The following is a 15,612-nucleotide window of genomic DNA, read 5'->3' on the forward strand; positions in this document are numbered from 1 at the left end:
CAAAACATGCATGCTACTTTCATGCTGCACATTCTACAACAAACACTTATTTTGTGTGCATTTGTCTCTTTCAAACAGGTGCCGGTCCTCACCTCTGCAGTGCTGCCGTCTCCTGTAGCGCTGCATGGTTCTAAGCTAAGTTTCCTTTCCTTTTTCTGTTCTCTTAGATTTGTCCTCAGGTTGGAAGTGTCTGTGTTGTGCAGCTGGTCTGGTCTGTCTCTAGACAGTTCAGGCTGCACCCACTAGTTAAATGGTGGAGGCTCACAGCGACATACTCAACACACAAGTTTCTGAACTCTGCATGAGGGTTTCTCCGACGAAGTGAGGGCCGTGAGGCACAGCTCCCCGTCCCCCGGTGACCCTGCTAGGTCCACCTTCTTAGGGAAACCCTCTGCAGAGGAGCTGACAGAGCCAGGAACTTGTGAGTTGTGTGTGTCCACTCAGGCATCATTCATGCTTGTTCTGTAGGCAGTTCCTGTCAGAAGGAGGAGGCGCAGCAGAAGCATCGGGGGGCGGAAGACGGTGCCTCAGTGCCTCTCTCCTTCTGACATTGTTAAAGAAAACACAACAAATTTATAATTATTTATAACATAAACGAGGGAGCGCTGTTTACAGATACTGAGAAGTATAAAATCTGAATCCTTTCTCTCGTTTGCTCTGAGGCGCGGGGGGGCAATATCGACAAGTCGATCAACATCATCTACAGATACATTTGACATCTCGAAAAATGTAAATTGCCACTTGATTCGTCCATTTGGTTGAAAAACCCGACCGTGAACAAGGAGCGAATATCACACCGGAAACTAAGCGCTATGCGCCGGAAGTAGCATATGCTAAGGCGCACACAGGTCTAAGTTATAGGTCTAAGTTCCCCATAATGCACTGGGTGTTTCTTCTTCACTCAACATGTGTTAGTAGACCTCTCTGCATTCAGCCCGTCTGCCCCTCATCTATCGATGGATGTTTGTTAGAGGCTTTGGTTCCCACTGTCGCTCACAGACGGTCACCTAATGTTTCCCTGTGTAACTGCAGGGTCTTTGCCTTATAACATAGAAGTAGCTTGAGGTAACTGTTGTTATGATTTGATGCTGTGTGTGTGTAATAAAGCTCCCTTACTGACAGTGGGTCACCACAGCTTGTAGCTCCATGTATTTGATGTGGCACGTTTGCCCTCGCTGACACAACCCTAAAGGGATTTGTGTGTATGAATAAAGTTTATTGTTCATACAGTTCATTGCCGTATGTCTATGAAAGGCTGAATGAGGGTTGTAGCTCCCTCAGCAGCTGTGGAGCGATGGCTCGTGGTCACCTGATTCAGCCCTGGAGATGTGGTTGGTTAGACACGCTGCTTTAGTTGGACACTACAAACCACACTCACCTGTTTACACAAACACATACACACCTTTTGTGTTACAACCACCTTGTTACACTCAAACACCAGATGATGCATCTGAGCCAACTAAGGATTCACTGAGACTGAAGCTCGAGATCATAAGAATTTGAGGCTCAGCTGATACAGTATCATAGGACAATCCAACCATTGTATGTCAAGAGACTATAGGCAGTAAAAGCTCCATCTGGAGGAGGAACGACGTGGTTCAGAGCGTTGCCTCCTGCAGCTGGTGACATGTTCAGATTTCAGCTCTGTCGGTTAGAAAGTCTGTTTTTGTTTTTCATCTGTGTGTTGCTCTTTCATCCTTTTGTTCTTCCTCTTTCTTGCATCAAGCTGGCTGACTTCACCACTGATGAGGTAACCATGAGCAGTAAGCCTCGTGTCGCTCACAGTTACATTTAACATAGTGCGATAAACACACTCAGTCTTTATAAGGTACATCCTCTAAAGGTTCACATAACAGACAAACAGGATAATAAAAATAATCTGGTTCTCTGCAGCGTCCTCAGATGAACAACACACAACATTATTAGACGTCTCAGTATTTGTTACACTGAACACAAATATAAACACAACACTTTTGTTTCCATGAGCTGAACCGGATCCTGACTGGTTTTGCGACATGTGTGTCATTGTGCTACACATGTACGGCATATTTCAGAGTGGCCTTTTATTGTGGGCAGTCTCAGACACACCTGTGCAATATTCATGCTGTCTAATCAGCACCTTGACATGCCACACCTCACAGGTGTGGCATGTTAGACTACTTTTAATTAACTGCTTCAGCCCACTTACAATGAAAATGTAACAAAAAATCTTGTTCCTGACCTGTGCAGTATGTTAACACTATTGGAAGTAAAAATAACTCTAATTTTGAAAACACAACTTTCTTTCTTTCTTTTTTTTTTAATAAAGCTCTGACTTGTATTATGAGTCTGTGGTCTGGGAGAGAGTCTGTAACTCTGTCTGCAAAATACAGGATATAATGACCAATGTTGGGCAATTAATTATATAGTTACTTCTTCAAAAAAGTAACCGAGTTATGCAAACAAAGTTTTTTGCAGCTGTTTACCTAAAAATGTAGCCAAGGCGTTTTTTAATTAAACATTTCAAACTATTTACAGAACAATCAGCTGTTCTGCATCAAATCTGATGCCACACAAATTATTTGTGCCACTCCAAAAAATAATTTGTGTCCACTATGAGATGAAGGAGAACAACAGCCTGATACCTGCAGGACAACAGCAGATGTATCACTGCTGTAACACCTGTAACATTCAGCAGTCGCCTCATTGTTCTGACACACACAACAAAACTGCTGACTACACTACACACTCACTACATAAGATTTGCGCTAAACGTCGCAAATCTCTCACATCTCCAAGCACCGCCGTCACTCCTAAAACTTCCTCCCGTTTCTAACCCTTGCCATATAATTTTTGATTGGTCCACATGGTACATTTTTCCACCAATAGGAAAGGGTGGTGGGGTGTTGTTTTTGCTCACAGGCTTTCGAGCGTTTTCCTTATAAAACGGCGTTTTCACCGTTTCTTCCCGCAGTAAATATAAACAACGACAGTATTCAGGAAGAAAACCAAACATTGCAGATATTTTTATCATAACTCTGGTTGTACGCGGCCGATCAACACAATTTAAAAACTGGTATAAAGTCCACACTTTTCCCGTCAGTTGTTCCGTCGGTCCTGCTCACATCTCCAATGGTTGTACACGTTGTCATTAACGTGGCTTCACTCCACATCAGCCGCTTTGCTAAAACACCGGTGTCGGCGCATAAGGACGCGTCAGAGCCTGACAGCGACGTTGATTAGCTGCGTATATACGAATGTGAATCGCGTGATTGGCTGGACTACGGGATAAGGTGGCCTCGTTCTAATCCTATACGGGAGCAGCCAGTCACTGACTAACACTGCAAAACAGGATTGTTAAAGTTTTCATTTTAATTTCAATTCAGGTGAATTTTTTTTTTTTTTTGTGCGCGCAACGCAGATTTTCTGTGCAGAGACCGTGCCAGCAGTGCGCAATTGTGTACGCGCGCAGCTTAGAGGGAACATTGCTTGCGAGTGTCGAGTCTTTTGTGTTTGTAGAAAATGTTTCATATCTCTGAGTTCAGCTCATGGAAAACAGGAGCAAAAGCAAAAGTGTTGCGTTTATATTTTTGTTCAGTGTAAATGATAAAACATCAGGTTTGACCCAGAATACAGTTTGGTCCACATGGTGGCGCTGTGAAAAGTGCGCGCTGTACTGGTGGCACCAGTGTCCCCAGCCCACAGACCAGTGCTGCCACTAATCGAGTTTCATTAGCAGCATCTAAATGCTGTTTAAAGGTGGACTTCATCTGTCACACAGGAGCAGTTTGGCTTCGCTTTGCTTAAATAATGACCTGGTGTATTTCTGTATACACACCTGCTAAGGATCAGGTGACTTTTATAATAAAAGGTTAATACGTGAAACCTTAAAAATAAAAAGAGCTGTTTTTAGCAGTATTTAGGCTGCAGTCTGTGTATTATGTCCATGATATTCTACATTACAGTAAAAACAGTAATTATATAAAGAACAGATGGATCAGGATCCTGTCTGTGTCTTTACTATGATCTCAGCTGATAATGAGGCTTGAAAGAGACATGTTTGAACTTTTGCATTGATCAGACAAATAAGCCTGCATGTTTGCATGAGCTTTACCTTTAACTGTAAAACATGAAGCCTTTATTATTAAAAAAACAAAACCCTTTTGGTGTCATACAGGTAAGAAAGCAGCGAAGCGTTTTTCTCTCTAACAGACCTTTCATCTGTTTTCTCTGCCGTTGCTCTGATGGGACCTGCAGGGTGTTTTTGGTGACGTGGAGGTTTGCACAGTTGCTGCCTGTGGTGTGTGTAGAAATGTTCATGTTCTAGTCCCACTGTGAAGCACATAGACGTGTCCTGACTTCCTGTCTGTCCCACACTCTGTTGTCTCTGTTTGTTGCTGCCAACAGTACAAGTCATCTTTGCAGATTTTACTGAATTAACAAAAACATTTTTACTGAAAGACTTATTCAGTAAACACGTTTGTTACACTGAGACTGAAAAAGAGATCCCTGTTTACGCTCATAGAAAACGAGCCTCTGTTTTACTTTATTGAAATCATTTCTAATCACAGACAGGATCAGCAGCGTGCAGCTGCAGTGAGGTGTTAGTAGAGGAGCTGTGTTTGTGAGCTGTAGTCTGGATCAGGTCTCTGTGGGAGACTCGGGTTACAGTACTTCTGAATATCACACAGCACATTTCTTCAGAATCGGTTGCTGTTTGCTAACATTTGACCTTTGCCCTTTTAGGCTGCCCTTCTGGCGCCCGTCGATGAGGACTTGGGATCTGACAAGAAGCAAACTGGGGGAAGCAGCAGAGTACCAGACTTCCCTCCTCCAGCAGGCCGAGAGATCTTGTTGCGCACCTGTGTGCCGCGACCAGCAGCGTACTCCAAGGCGCTGCCTCAGCGGCTCTTCTGTGTCCTGATGAGGGAGGAGTTTAGGTTGGCCGGAGCCTTTTCCACAGACACGTCCTTCTTTTAAGTCCTGTGAACAATTCACACCTGGGATAAAGATAAGTGAAGGACACAGGATGGAGACTTTCACATAAAACAATAAAGCTGAATTGAACTAAAGTGAATAATTTGAAAATGACTCAGTGTTTTATCAGCGACACGTTACCGCAGCCTTTTAAGATCACTGAACCTGTTACTTCAAAAAACAACATGTAATGTTGAAGGGGACAAAGAGTTAGTTCATGTTTGACACTGATGTTAATCAAAACTTCCAAGATCCAGGTTGAATAAAACAGCATTAGGTGTGTGATTTCACTCTGCTCCACACACCTGCGTGCTCCAATCAGAGACACCAGAGGAACAGGTGATGAATGTGATGGGGAAGCATACGCAGGTGTGACATACAGAGCCGTGGGAATTACAGGACATTATTACTGTTGATATATTCTCAGCGATCAGCTGTTAGTGAAGAGCATGAAAACCTTACTGCACGTCGGTCAGCTCAACTTAGCTCGCTGGATAATTTACTTGTCAGCTTGAAAACATTTAACTTTAACAAAATGTTCACCAACACGGGTCAGTGTAGGTCACTGAGTCATCCTGCACACTAGCCCTGCCCCGCCCACCTGTGTTTATACACCTCTGCAGCCCCTCCTCCTTCAGCCGGGACATTTGTTCTAGCCTTCATTCATAAACTCGGCTTTCTAACATGCAGCTAAAGTTCAGTCTGCATGCTCGACCCACATACTCCTGGTAGCTGAAGTGAAATACTGCTGTGCGTAAGGGTCGGGCGGGTGACCACGTCACCTGGTCATGGGGTAAATGCTGCGGCCGGGTTCAACTCTGACCTGAGGCCCTTTATTTCTCCCTCCCTGCTTTGCTGTCTGGTCTTCATTGTGCTATTAAATACAGACAAAAAAGTTTGTTCTCCTCCTTCCATCACCACCTTTGTTGCATGTAGAAAAGTGTCATATAGAACCAGTCGTTACTTTAATGGTCTGAACTAAACGGTCGGGTGGCGCCAACAGCGACTAAGAATTTTCTGGGCCAACAGGATTTGTGTTTCAGTCCCTGATAAACTGACCCATCCTCTAAAAAACAAAACCCAAAAACTATATTTACAAGATAAATGATCAGAAATAGTAACGACAACAAAAGCACAGGAATCATAGATCCAACGGGACAGGCTCGTTACAATGAAGGAAAACACTGAGCGACTGTTGAGGCCCTTATTAGTCCTACAAAACATAACAGAAATGTTACAATAAAACACAGAGGCCTTTATTGTCACGTCCATCGTACTGTGACTCCTCAGCACATTCATCTCCAATCAGCAGCTTCCTTCACTGACCCAATCACAGGTCTCAGGCCAGCTGTTGTACTCAGGTTTGGATTATTTGCTGAGGTTTTAGATCTCTGGACCAAAGCCTTTAAAAGGAAACAGTTTCTCAGAGGTTACATCAGTAAATATGATCTCACTGTTACAGTGATCATTCACATCTCTGATTAACCTCTGAAGAGACACATTTGGTCCTTAGCGACGCCTCTGTCACAGGCGTCTGTCAGAACAACAGCGTGTGTTTGACACAGTCCATCATGAAGAGAAGCAGTTTTTCTTCTGAATTAGTGAAATAACTGGTCTGTAAATTACAGTAACACGAGTGTCATTGTTAAAACACAGTTTATGAAACACTTAATTTGTTGTTAACTTATTGACAACGTAAACATTTGCTGGTTGCCACTGTAACTGATGACTGTGTGGTCACATGACTGAAAAGTAAACAAATATCACAAAATAAAGAAATGCCTCCAACTTGTGTTACGAGTAGTTAGTGTGCAGAAACACGGCTGCAGGGTCAGCCCTCCCTCCACAGTCGCTCATCAGGCTGGTCGCAGCGCGTTTGCCTGTCTACTGATGTCTGCATGAGCAGAAACACCAATTTGAGTGATGTTATGTAATTCAGGATTCAATCAATGTGTCAGTGTTTGTTACTTTGTTACATTAATTTTTTAACCACGTTATTTTGTTGTGGGATGAACTTCTGCAAACAACAACATATGGCAACAAAAAACAAAACTTGCAGTTGGAATCGATGGAGCTGTGAGATGATGGGATGTCGACTGGTTCACTAACCATTAACATTTGGGATATTAGGATAACAGTAGCGTGTAAACATAAGCAGTGCAAACACTTCCTATAACGACACATTTACAGTCTAGTTTGGGGAAAGCTGAGGAATTAGGGTGAAGAGACGGTGGATGTTTAACCCTCCCTTGGTTTGACAGCTCGCTCAGCCAGCGAGTTATGAATGATGTTCTTGATAGACTCCGCCCCCGCGCCTTCTAGGAAAGTGTGGTGATCTCCCTTGATGACGTGGACCGACACCTCGCCATCACAGACCTGAAGAAAGACGCAGTACACAGTTTGAACATTGGAAGGCTCAGACAGAGTTTATAGAAACACACACAAGCGCACACACGCACAGTGAAGATAAGTACTACAGACTGATGTAAATGTGCATCGGTACCTCGCTGAGCTTATAGTCAGCTCCCAGGTTTTGCTCATATTCGCTGCTGGTTTCGGCGCGCAGCAGCTTCACGCTGCCGTGGTATTTTGCAGTAGGTACATATGCATCAGCAGCCTTTAGCTTGTAGTAGAAGGCGGAGGCTGCAAAGTGCAGTGAGTCTCGGTCGATGTCCTTGTGAGCGGAGGTGATTAGGTCCACGGCCACACTGACGCGTGCATTCAGGTCTGACAGCGGGAGCAGAGTCTCCAAAAGCTGTAGGATGTAACCATGGAGACGACTGTAAGTTCATAGCAAACGTTACCGCGTGCTCGCGGAGATATTGTTGTTTTCAGAAAAGTAAGTGACACATAATTAATGAACATCACAGATCTTATGTATATGAAAATGCAAAATGAAGATGTTTTGATATTCAGGAGTTACAAATGTCAGCTTTCAGTGAGAAACTGTACGAAGGTTTGATTTAACCGCATGTTTTACTTTAGTCTCCATAACAGCTCCAAACATCACATCATTGTTGAGTCAAACCTGCACCACACACAGACTGTGCTGGAACAGCAGCTCCAGACTGTGTTACAGTCACCATCTTTACCTTACAGGCGCCGTGAGGCAAAAGCTCAGGTTGTGTGGCCTTTAACGCTGATGCCACATAAAGGAATACTTGTGTGTGAACCTGTGGGTCAGAGACAGTATACCTTGTTGTATTCAATGCCAGTGAACTGCTGGATGAAGGCACACAAGGCTTCAGTCTCAGCCTCAGACTCGTTGCCGGGTGTTAGCTTGGCTCTGTAGCTCTGCAAATCAAAAACACAGTTAAACCTGTTCACATGCAGATCATGTGACCAGAGCTCATCCTTCAAAACCAACATCACACACGCTATACAGCATATACATGAAATAAAGATGCGCGAGTGTTTCTCTGACCTGTGTGTACGCTGCCACATATGAATGTGAGCCATCAAAGAGAAACAGGAACTCCACAGGCTGATTCTGGGTCTGCAGCTGAGAGCACATTTCAAATGCTACACAGGCACCAGAAGAATATCCAGCGACTCTGTACGGGCCGTCCGGCTGCACCTGCCTGACGCAGCTCACGTAGTAGGCAGCCAGGGACTCAATGCTATCCAGAGGAGCAGCTGCAAAGGAAACACATGAGGGGAGTTAGTTTGGCTGCACAGTGACATAAACAGCTGATGCACAACATGTGAGTGACAAAGGTCTGAGAACAGAACCACAAACTTTTAAACTGTGAAACAAAGAAAACATGAAATCACATCAGGTCTTTGGTTTTCCTCAGGCCATTATGGAGGGAGCTGTATATGTACAAGTGTTTGTAGTTTCACCTTTGAACAGTCAGACTTTCAGCTTTAACACATTTTGCTGTTTAACAGTTACACACGTTTTGATACACATGATTGTGACACCTGGTGAGGACGCACACTCATCATTTGATGACAAGTAAGGACACGTAGTTTCCACGATGGTTCAAAGTGTTGATTTTGTGTTTTAAAGTTTTTCTCTGTGACTGTAAAGTCATTTTAATATGAGCCCCATTATGCTGACAAACCCACGCAGACGATGCACACAGCTCAGCAACACCAACAAGCCTGAAACTCAAATGACATGAAAAGTTATCCATGAGGCGCCAAAACACAACAACAGCTGCAGCAAATGCTCTTTGTACTGTAAGATGAAGATCCTACAAAAGTAGAAGCCTCACAAACCACATGTAGACTGGTTGTGCAAACTCCCACAGACCCTGCAGTCGAGAGGATAACAAGCTGCTCCAGTGATCATGACCAGGACACAAACTGCTTCCTCCTGAATCAGAGGCCTGACTGACAGACACACCCTGGCATAGAGGAGGCTGAGGAGTGTGACAGTTGGAGCACACGCTCAGGTCTAGGTCTTTAAACAGGGGAACCACCACCCCAGTGTGCCAGTCCAGAGGCAGCATCCCAGAGCTTCACGCAGCGCCGTGTCAGCCAGGACGGCCCTGCAACACCCAGATCCTTCTCATCAGCCTCAGGTCTGTCCTAAATCCTAGCAGGAGCTACCACGACGCGTACCACAAAATGCATCGCACTGGTTCTTCCCAGTAGTTGGAACTGGTTGTCTGCTTGCCAATGAATCCTGCTTATTGGTTCCACTTGTGCTACAATCAGGACGAATTGTAGTGGGTTAGGGTTAGCTGGATATGTGCTGGATATGTGGTGGAGGGTAACTGCAGGAGAAGAAGCTAGTGGGGGAGTAGAGCAGGGGAGGATGTGGGTCCCCGGGGCCTGCTGGAGGGCAAGGGCCATGCCCGATGTGAGTAGCAGCAGGGCCAGTGCGCCCAGGAGCACATCTTTTTCGACCGTAAGGGAGACAGGAGGCCGACTCACTGCCTCGGCTAAATGGAGAGGGAATTTCAGAAGGGCCAGGGCACAAGCATGGACCTTTTTCAGCTGTAAGGGAGACAAGAGCAAGGTGTGACGTAGGTCCCCGGGGCCTGCTGGAGGTCCAGGTCCACGCTCGATTTGAGTAGCAGCAATGGCCAGTGCACCAGGAGCACATCTTTTTCGACTATAAAGGAGACAGGAGGCCGAACAGGTCTCTGACCCTTCAGCATAGACAGGTGGCTGAATGGGCCCCTTGGGCCCTCCAGCCGAGACAGACAGCTCAAACGGGTTCCTCTGACCCTTCAGCGGAGACAGACACCGAACCAGCATGTGTGGAGACCTCTGGCAGTGTGGACACTGGCTGGAGCTTAGTGGCACATTGGCTTGGCTCAGGCAGTGGTATGCAGTCCTCAGAGGGCTGAAAGTGTTCTCCAACACATCCAGCAGAGGACAGAGGACTCTACTAAAAAATCCGACTCTACTAACCTATCAGAGGCTGCTTAAGATCAGAATGCAATCATCTGCAGTTTTCTTCTTAATTAACAATAAACTTAGTGTATATGTACTCCTAAATTTGATGAAAGTGATAAATAATAGACAGCTCTCTCTCTATATATATTCTGACATTTAACTAATTCAAAAGATATTTCAATATTTATTTATCTAAAACAAAACAAGTTAGAATAGCCTTTATTGTCATTGTACAGAGTACAACGAAATTGGAGTGCCACTCCCTTGGTGCAAGTTTCAATAATAAATATAAATGTAAAATATAAAAAGTACAAAAAAACAATCGTAAGTACTCAAACAATAGTTTGTACAATATATACAGAATAGCAGCATTAATATAATGACAGTATGAATAGCAGCATAATATAATGACAGTGACGGTATGGAATAGGTTCAATTGTTTTTGTTCTTATTTACTACGGTGATAGCTCTGGGAAAGAAGCTATCCCTGAATCTGTTTGTCCTGGTTTCATGTGACCTGTACCGTCGGCCTGACGGTAATAGTTCAAACAGTTGGTTGCTGGGGTGAGAGTAGTCCTTGATGATATTGCCAGCTCTGCTGAGGTACCGAGAGTTTGCAGTGACCTCCATGCTGGGCAGAGAGCAGCCAGTGATCTTCTAGTTGCAAGTTCACTGTAAATTGATGTTTAACAGAAAAAAAAAATGTTTTTATGTTTTTTCCCTAAAGTGTATGTAAATATCTGGTTTCAGCTGTGAATATACTGCTGTGTATTGAAATTCCTCTTGTTTTGCATAGAAATATACTGAACAACATACAAAGCATAATATATAAAATAAAATCTACCTGAGTTTTTTCTTTGAAAGAAGCCACTTATGTCAATTGTTGTGTTCATCAGTACATAACTGAAACCGATTACAGTGCTTTGTTTAGCCGTGGAGGGAAACAACTGAAAATATGAAATAAACACACATGTAAGCTAAGACTCTCTAAAAAAACATCATTGTTGTTGTTCGGATTTTCATTTCCCCATTTGTTGATTCACTCCAAGAGCAAGTAACGTAATATGGGTCAAGTGATCAGTTTGATATCAATCTTTTGTGATACACCGTCATATTTACATTATTTGTACAGTATGAATGATTTGCTTTGGTACCTGGTCAAACTTAAGCTCTCCTCTGTCTGCCTGTCTACGCTTCTCCTGCAGCAGTTTCTCCCCCCTCGCTCACATGCGTAAGTGCTATGCTCAGTCACCCAGTGCCTGAGCTCAGATCATACCAAAATTAGGGTGAATTTACGACTGTGCGCTATGTGCTTCGAATATTGTGTGTAGTTTTTTGTTTTATACAGTTGGCAGTCAGGCATCAGTAACAAAATCACCAGGCTCACAGTAGACAGATTCACAAGAAATTCATTTGGGCTTAGAAGGAATAAAACAAACAGAATCCTTAATTAAGCTTGTGTTAGATTGCAAAATGGTCCCAGATGAAACAGTCTTAACAACACGAAATGCACAGTTCTTTTGTAAAGGTTCTTTTTATTTGGAAGGAAAAATAAGCACAGACAGAGTCCCCAGAAGTGTCCAAAAAGTGATTTATTAAACACACACAGTTATACAGTGTGGGAAGCCGGTCTTCGATCTTCTCTGCTCGTTACAGAAAGCTTTATAGCCTAATATGACGTCAGAACATTTCCTAGAACTCAGCTTCTCAGAAACCTAACACTTTCTCAGGCTTTATGTTCCCAGATATGGATGAGGGAAAACATCTGGTCTAAACAATTGTGTGTCCGAGTGTGCAGTTTGTGAGATTGTCTGTCCAGGCCAACAAAAGGTCGCTGTCCTCATCTGACTTTACTTTGGGCCGCCTGGAGCCACAGAGATGCTGGTGGTTTTTGCATAATAGAATATTACAGAGGAATGTGTCTTATTCTGCGTGCTCTGGAATACAAGATTAAGCAGATTTACTAAATGATAAATGATACATGATAATGGTGATGATCAACTGATACTAAGTGATGCAGACTAATGAAATAATAATGAAATAATGGCAGTGAAATTACATGTTTTTCTTGACAACTCCTCCTCTTGGGCTCGCTTGCGAGCCCAACTTACACCAGGATTTGTCTCACTCCTCCGTCCAGCCTACAATCTCCCTCAAAGGCATCATGGACTCCGGCGCAGCTGAACCTGCTGAGCCTGAGCTCAGGGCTCTCTCCAGCATCTTTACTAAAAGCCGCCGGACCAGAGGGATGAGACAACATCCAATCATCAATATGACAAGAAAAACAACAAAAGAAAACATGGCAGACATAACAACACTCTTCCATTGCCCAAAGACAGACGTGAACCAGTCTCCCGGTCCAGTGTTCACACCTGATTGCTCATGCATGGTTTTAGATAACATTTTCAGACTCTCAAGCGCCCTAGTAACCGTACCGTCTGGTGCAGTATTGTTGGGTATGAACGTGCAACACATGTCCCCAAACATGGCACAGACACCACCTTTCTCAGCCAACAACATGTCCAGGGCCATTCGATTCTGGATTCCCATTAACGACGTCGGGCCTAATTGTTCCGCAAGGCCTTCTACCGCGTCCCTAGTGAGATTAGAGAGTCTCAACACATTATAATGGACATAGTTAATGCGATCGACATTTTTATTCGGAGTTATCCATAGAAACACACTTTCAAAGCCGGCCGCTATCTGATTAACTAACTTATACTCATCTGGAACTCCCCTGGGAACTCCTATTGAGTCAATCCAGGTTGGCAAGTCCCATCTTGGGTCATATTTGTGCATACTGTTGCGAAATCGATCAACTTCAGACCAGACAAAAAACAACGGAGGCTCCGGAAAAGTGCAATCAAACGATGAGTTTTATTATCACAGGAGAACAACCAACCGTCAGCATACAGAATGGGTTGCTCTGACAAAAATACACTGGGTTCTGGTTTTATAGGATAACATATCACACCTACGTCAATACAGTTCAAAAATACAGGGTGACAGATGGACAAAAGTTCAATTCGTGCAAACAAGGGTACATCACATTATATTATATTATAATATGTTATATTATATCCCCTTTCACATTAGAGCCACAACAGGACCCACTAGAACATGGGAACAAGTAAAAGTGAAATATAAGAATATTCTACAGAATGGTAATATTTATCACTTATATTGCTTGTCGTCTCTTGGAAAGAGACCCTGGAATACTCTGTTTGTTTGTTCATAACAGCAACCAAGAAAAGGGCAGAGCAAAAAAAGACAGGTGGTGGTCCTGCACCCCCTCGTCAACAAGTTGGTTAAGTGAATAATACCCTCACGGGAAAATCGATATCTCTCTATGAGCACACTGTCGCGCTGAGCTAAAGGATCCTGTCTGTCCCGCAATATACGCTGAATTCTGAGGACTCTCCTTATCAATCTTGCACCTTCCGCAATGGGTTGCTCGCGTAAACGGACAGGATATGACTGCGACAGACTTCCCAAATCCACCTTCGCTTTTATAGCCGTGGTCTCTCATCTTGATTACACGAAGTAATTTACAATTACTACTCTGAAATATGAATTACATCTGTAATAATCACATACATGTAATAGAATGTTAATAGTACATTTCCCTTTTTTAGGGAATGACCTGTATGTATCTGTGTGAAATCAATAAAAGGATCAAGTGCTGCATTATCTTTAGTTACATTGATGTTATTTATTTATGGTGAAACAGTGGTGGAATATCGCTGTTGCTTTCGTATGAATGACGCGGACATACCTGCGTGGCCGCGATCTAATCCTGTTTACATAAAGTAAACCTGCTCCCCAGCAGGTTTACTTTATGTAAACCTGCTGGGGAGCAGGTTTACATAAAGTAAACCTGCTCCCCAGCAGGTTTACGCTTACGGCTCTGTTGCTATGACAGCAAGTCCCGGATGGGCTTCGGGGAACCGAACGATCCAGGATCACGCGAAATCGTCAACAATCTCATCCAGCTAACTCACTTAGCGCGGTACGAAGAACAGGCCCCTGAGTGCTCATGCATGGTTTTAGACAAAGTTTTCAGGCCCTGCAGAGCTCGGGTTACTGAGCCACCTGGGGCAGTATTATTGGGGATATACGTGCAGCACATATCTCCAAACATCGAGCACACACCTCCCCTCTCTGCCAATAACATGTCAAGCGCCATCCTATTTTGAACTCCCATCAGAGAACTTGGACCCAATTGTTCTGCGAACCCCATCATGGCGTCCCTGGTTAGGTTAGAAAGTCTCAGCAGATTGTAATGAACATAGTTAATGCGGTCAACATTCTTATTAGGTGTTACCCAAAGGAATATACTCTCAAATCCTGCAGCTATCGGATTCACCAGCTTATATTCGTCTGGAACTCCCCTAGGCGAGTTCAGGCGAGGATCATAAGCATGTGTACCTTGGGTCCCTCTTTTGACCAAAACATGTCTCAGACGTCTGGCGGCCCCGTCTCTGGGCTGGGGCCCGGGCCGGGCCTCGGGGGCTTGGGTCCTGGTTGGTGTGCTGCCGGGGTTGTGGGCGGGTGGGTGCATGGGGGCCCGGCCCTGGAGCAGGGTGCCGCCGGTGCGTCGAGCCGCCTGGGGGGCTCTTCAACTGGTGGGGGGGATGGTCACATCTTGCAGGAGCTTTCTTCTCTTCAGGAACTCTCTGCAGGAGGGGGAGATACAGGAGAGGTGGAGGAAGATCTCAGCCTGGGCGTTTACCGTCTTATGTAGTCTGGAAGATGTGTGGATGGTGGGGTGGGTGCAGTTTTCTCTGTGGTGGGGTTGGGTGGACTGTCCAGGGCTCTGTGGAGCCGGAGGGCGCTACTGCACTGGGCCCCGGTCTGATGGGCCTGGGCCCCCCTTCCCTGGCGGGTCGCGGAGGGTGGGAGTGCCTACTGGGGTCAGCGGGGGAGCTGGCCCCAGGGAGGGGTTACCTGCCCCTCCCTTCCTTCCCTCCCCATCTCCAGCTGCCTCCCTCTTCCCGCTCCTCCACAACCACCCACACATGCAGGGCCTTGGAGTGGGGGTATGTCACCAGGGTGCAGAGGAGGCTACCCCCCCCCGTCCCCTTCTGGCTGCCTCTGCCTCAATTTTATCCCACAACTTAGACATTCACATTATTCACACTCTCATTACACATACATATAGGATCTTGGGGGTGGGCACAATCACGGAGTCCAAATTACCATCAGGGTGTATACCTCACCCCTGACGTCGTTGCCCACCTCTCAATTTTAAATACACTTAGTCATTGAGGGCTAGCAGGAGGGACTATGCGCTTACCTGCTGCT

General features: G+C 44.8%; 1 protein-coding gene and 1 long non-coding RNA gene across 2 annotated transcripts; one reads left to right on the forward strand and one right to left on the reverse strand.

The window, feature by feature from the left end:
* The first annotated feature begins 1,761 nt into the window (after nucleotides 1–1,761).
* On the forward strand, nucleotides 1,762–5,051 carry LOC147316784 (uncharacterized). The gene is made up of 2 exons (XR_015131735.1): nucleotides 1,762–3,365; nucleotides 4,726–5,051. It is a non-coding gene; the product is annotated as an uncharacterized LOC147316784 (long non-coding RNA).
* On the reverse strand, nucleotides 4,891–8,729 carry LOC147316785 (fatty acid synthase-like). Its single transcript, XM_086313335.1, has 4 exons — nucleotides 8,381–8,729; nucleotides 8,152–8,250; nucleotides 7,460–7,711; nucleotides 4,891–7,332 (listed from the first exon to the last, which is right to left on the reverse strand). Exons 1-4 carry the CDS (start codon nucleotides 8,468–8,470, stop codon nucleotides 7,195–7,197), a joined length of 579 nt encoding a protein of 192 aa, XP_086169461.1. The 5' UTR covers nucleotides 8,471–8,729; the 3' UTR covers nucleotides 4,891–7,194.
* Nucleotides 8,730–15,612: the final 6,883 nt, after the last annotated feature.

Source organism: Aulonocara sp. 'chitande type north' Nkhata Bay, linkage group LG12 (assembly GCF_057382095.1).
Source record: "Aulonocara sp. 'chitande type north' Nkhata Bay isolate Kocher_YH1m ecotype deep benthic linkage group LG12, A_spYH_male_GT1.1, whole genome shotgun sequence".
Classification (NCBI taxonomy): domain Eukaryota; kingdom Metazoa; phylum Chordata; class Actinopteri; order Cichliformes; family Cichlidae; genus Aulonocara; species Aulonocara sp. 'chitande type north' Nkhata Bay.

Excerpts from the sequence above, each read along its gene's own strand:
- LOC147316785 (XM_086313335.1), bottom strand. The coding sequence starts at position 8,470 with ATGTGCTCTCAGCTGCAGACCCAGAATCAGCCTGTGGAGTTCCTGTTT. Across the intron at positions 8,251-8,380 it reads ATGTGGCAGCGTACACACAG|AGCTACAGAGCCAAGCTAAC; the intron begins GTCAGAGAAACA and ends TTTGATTTGCAG. Across the intron at positions 7,333-7,459 it reads CTGACTATAAGCTCAGCGAG|GTCTGTGATGGCGAGGTGTC; the intron begins GTACCGATGCAC and ends GTCTTTCTTCAG.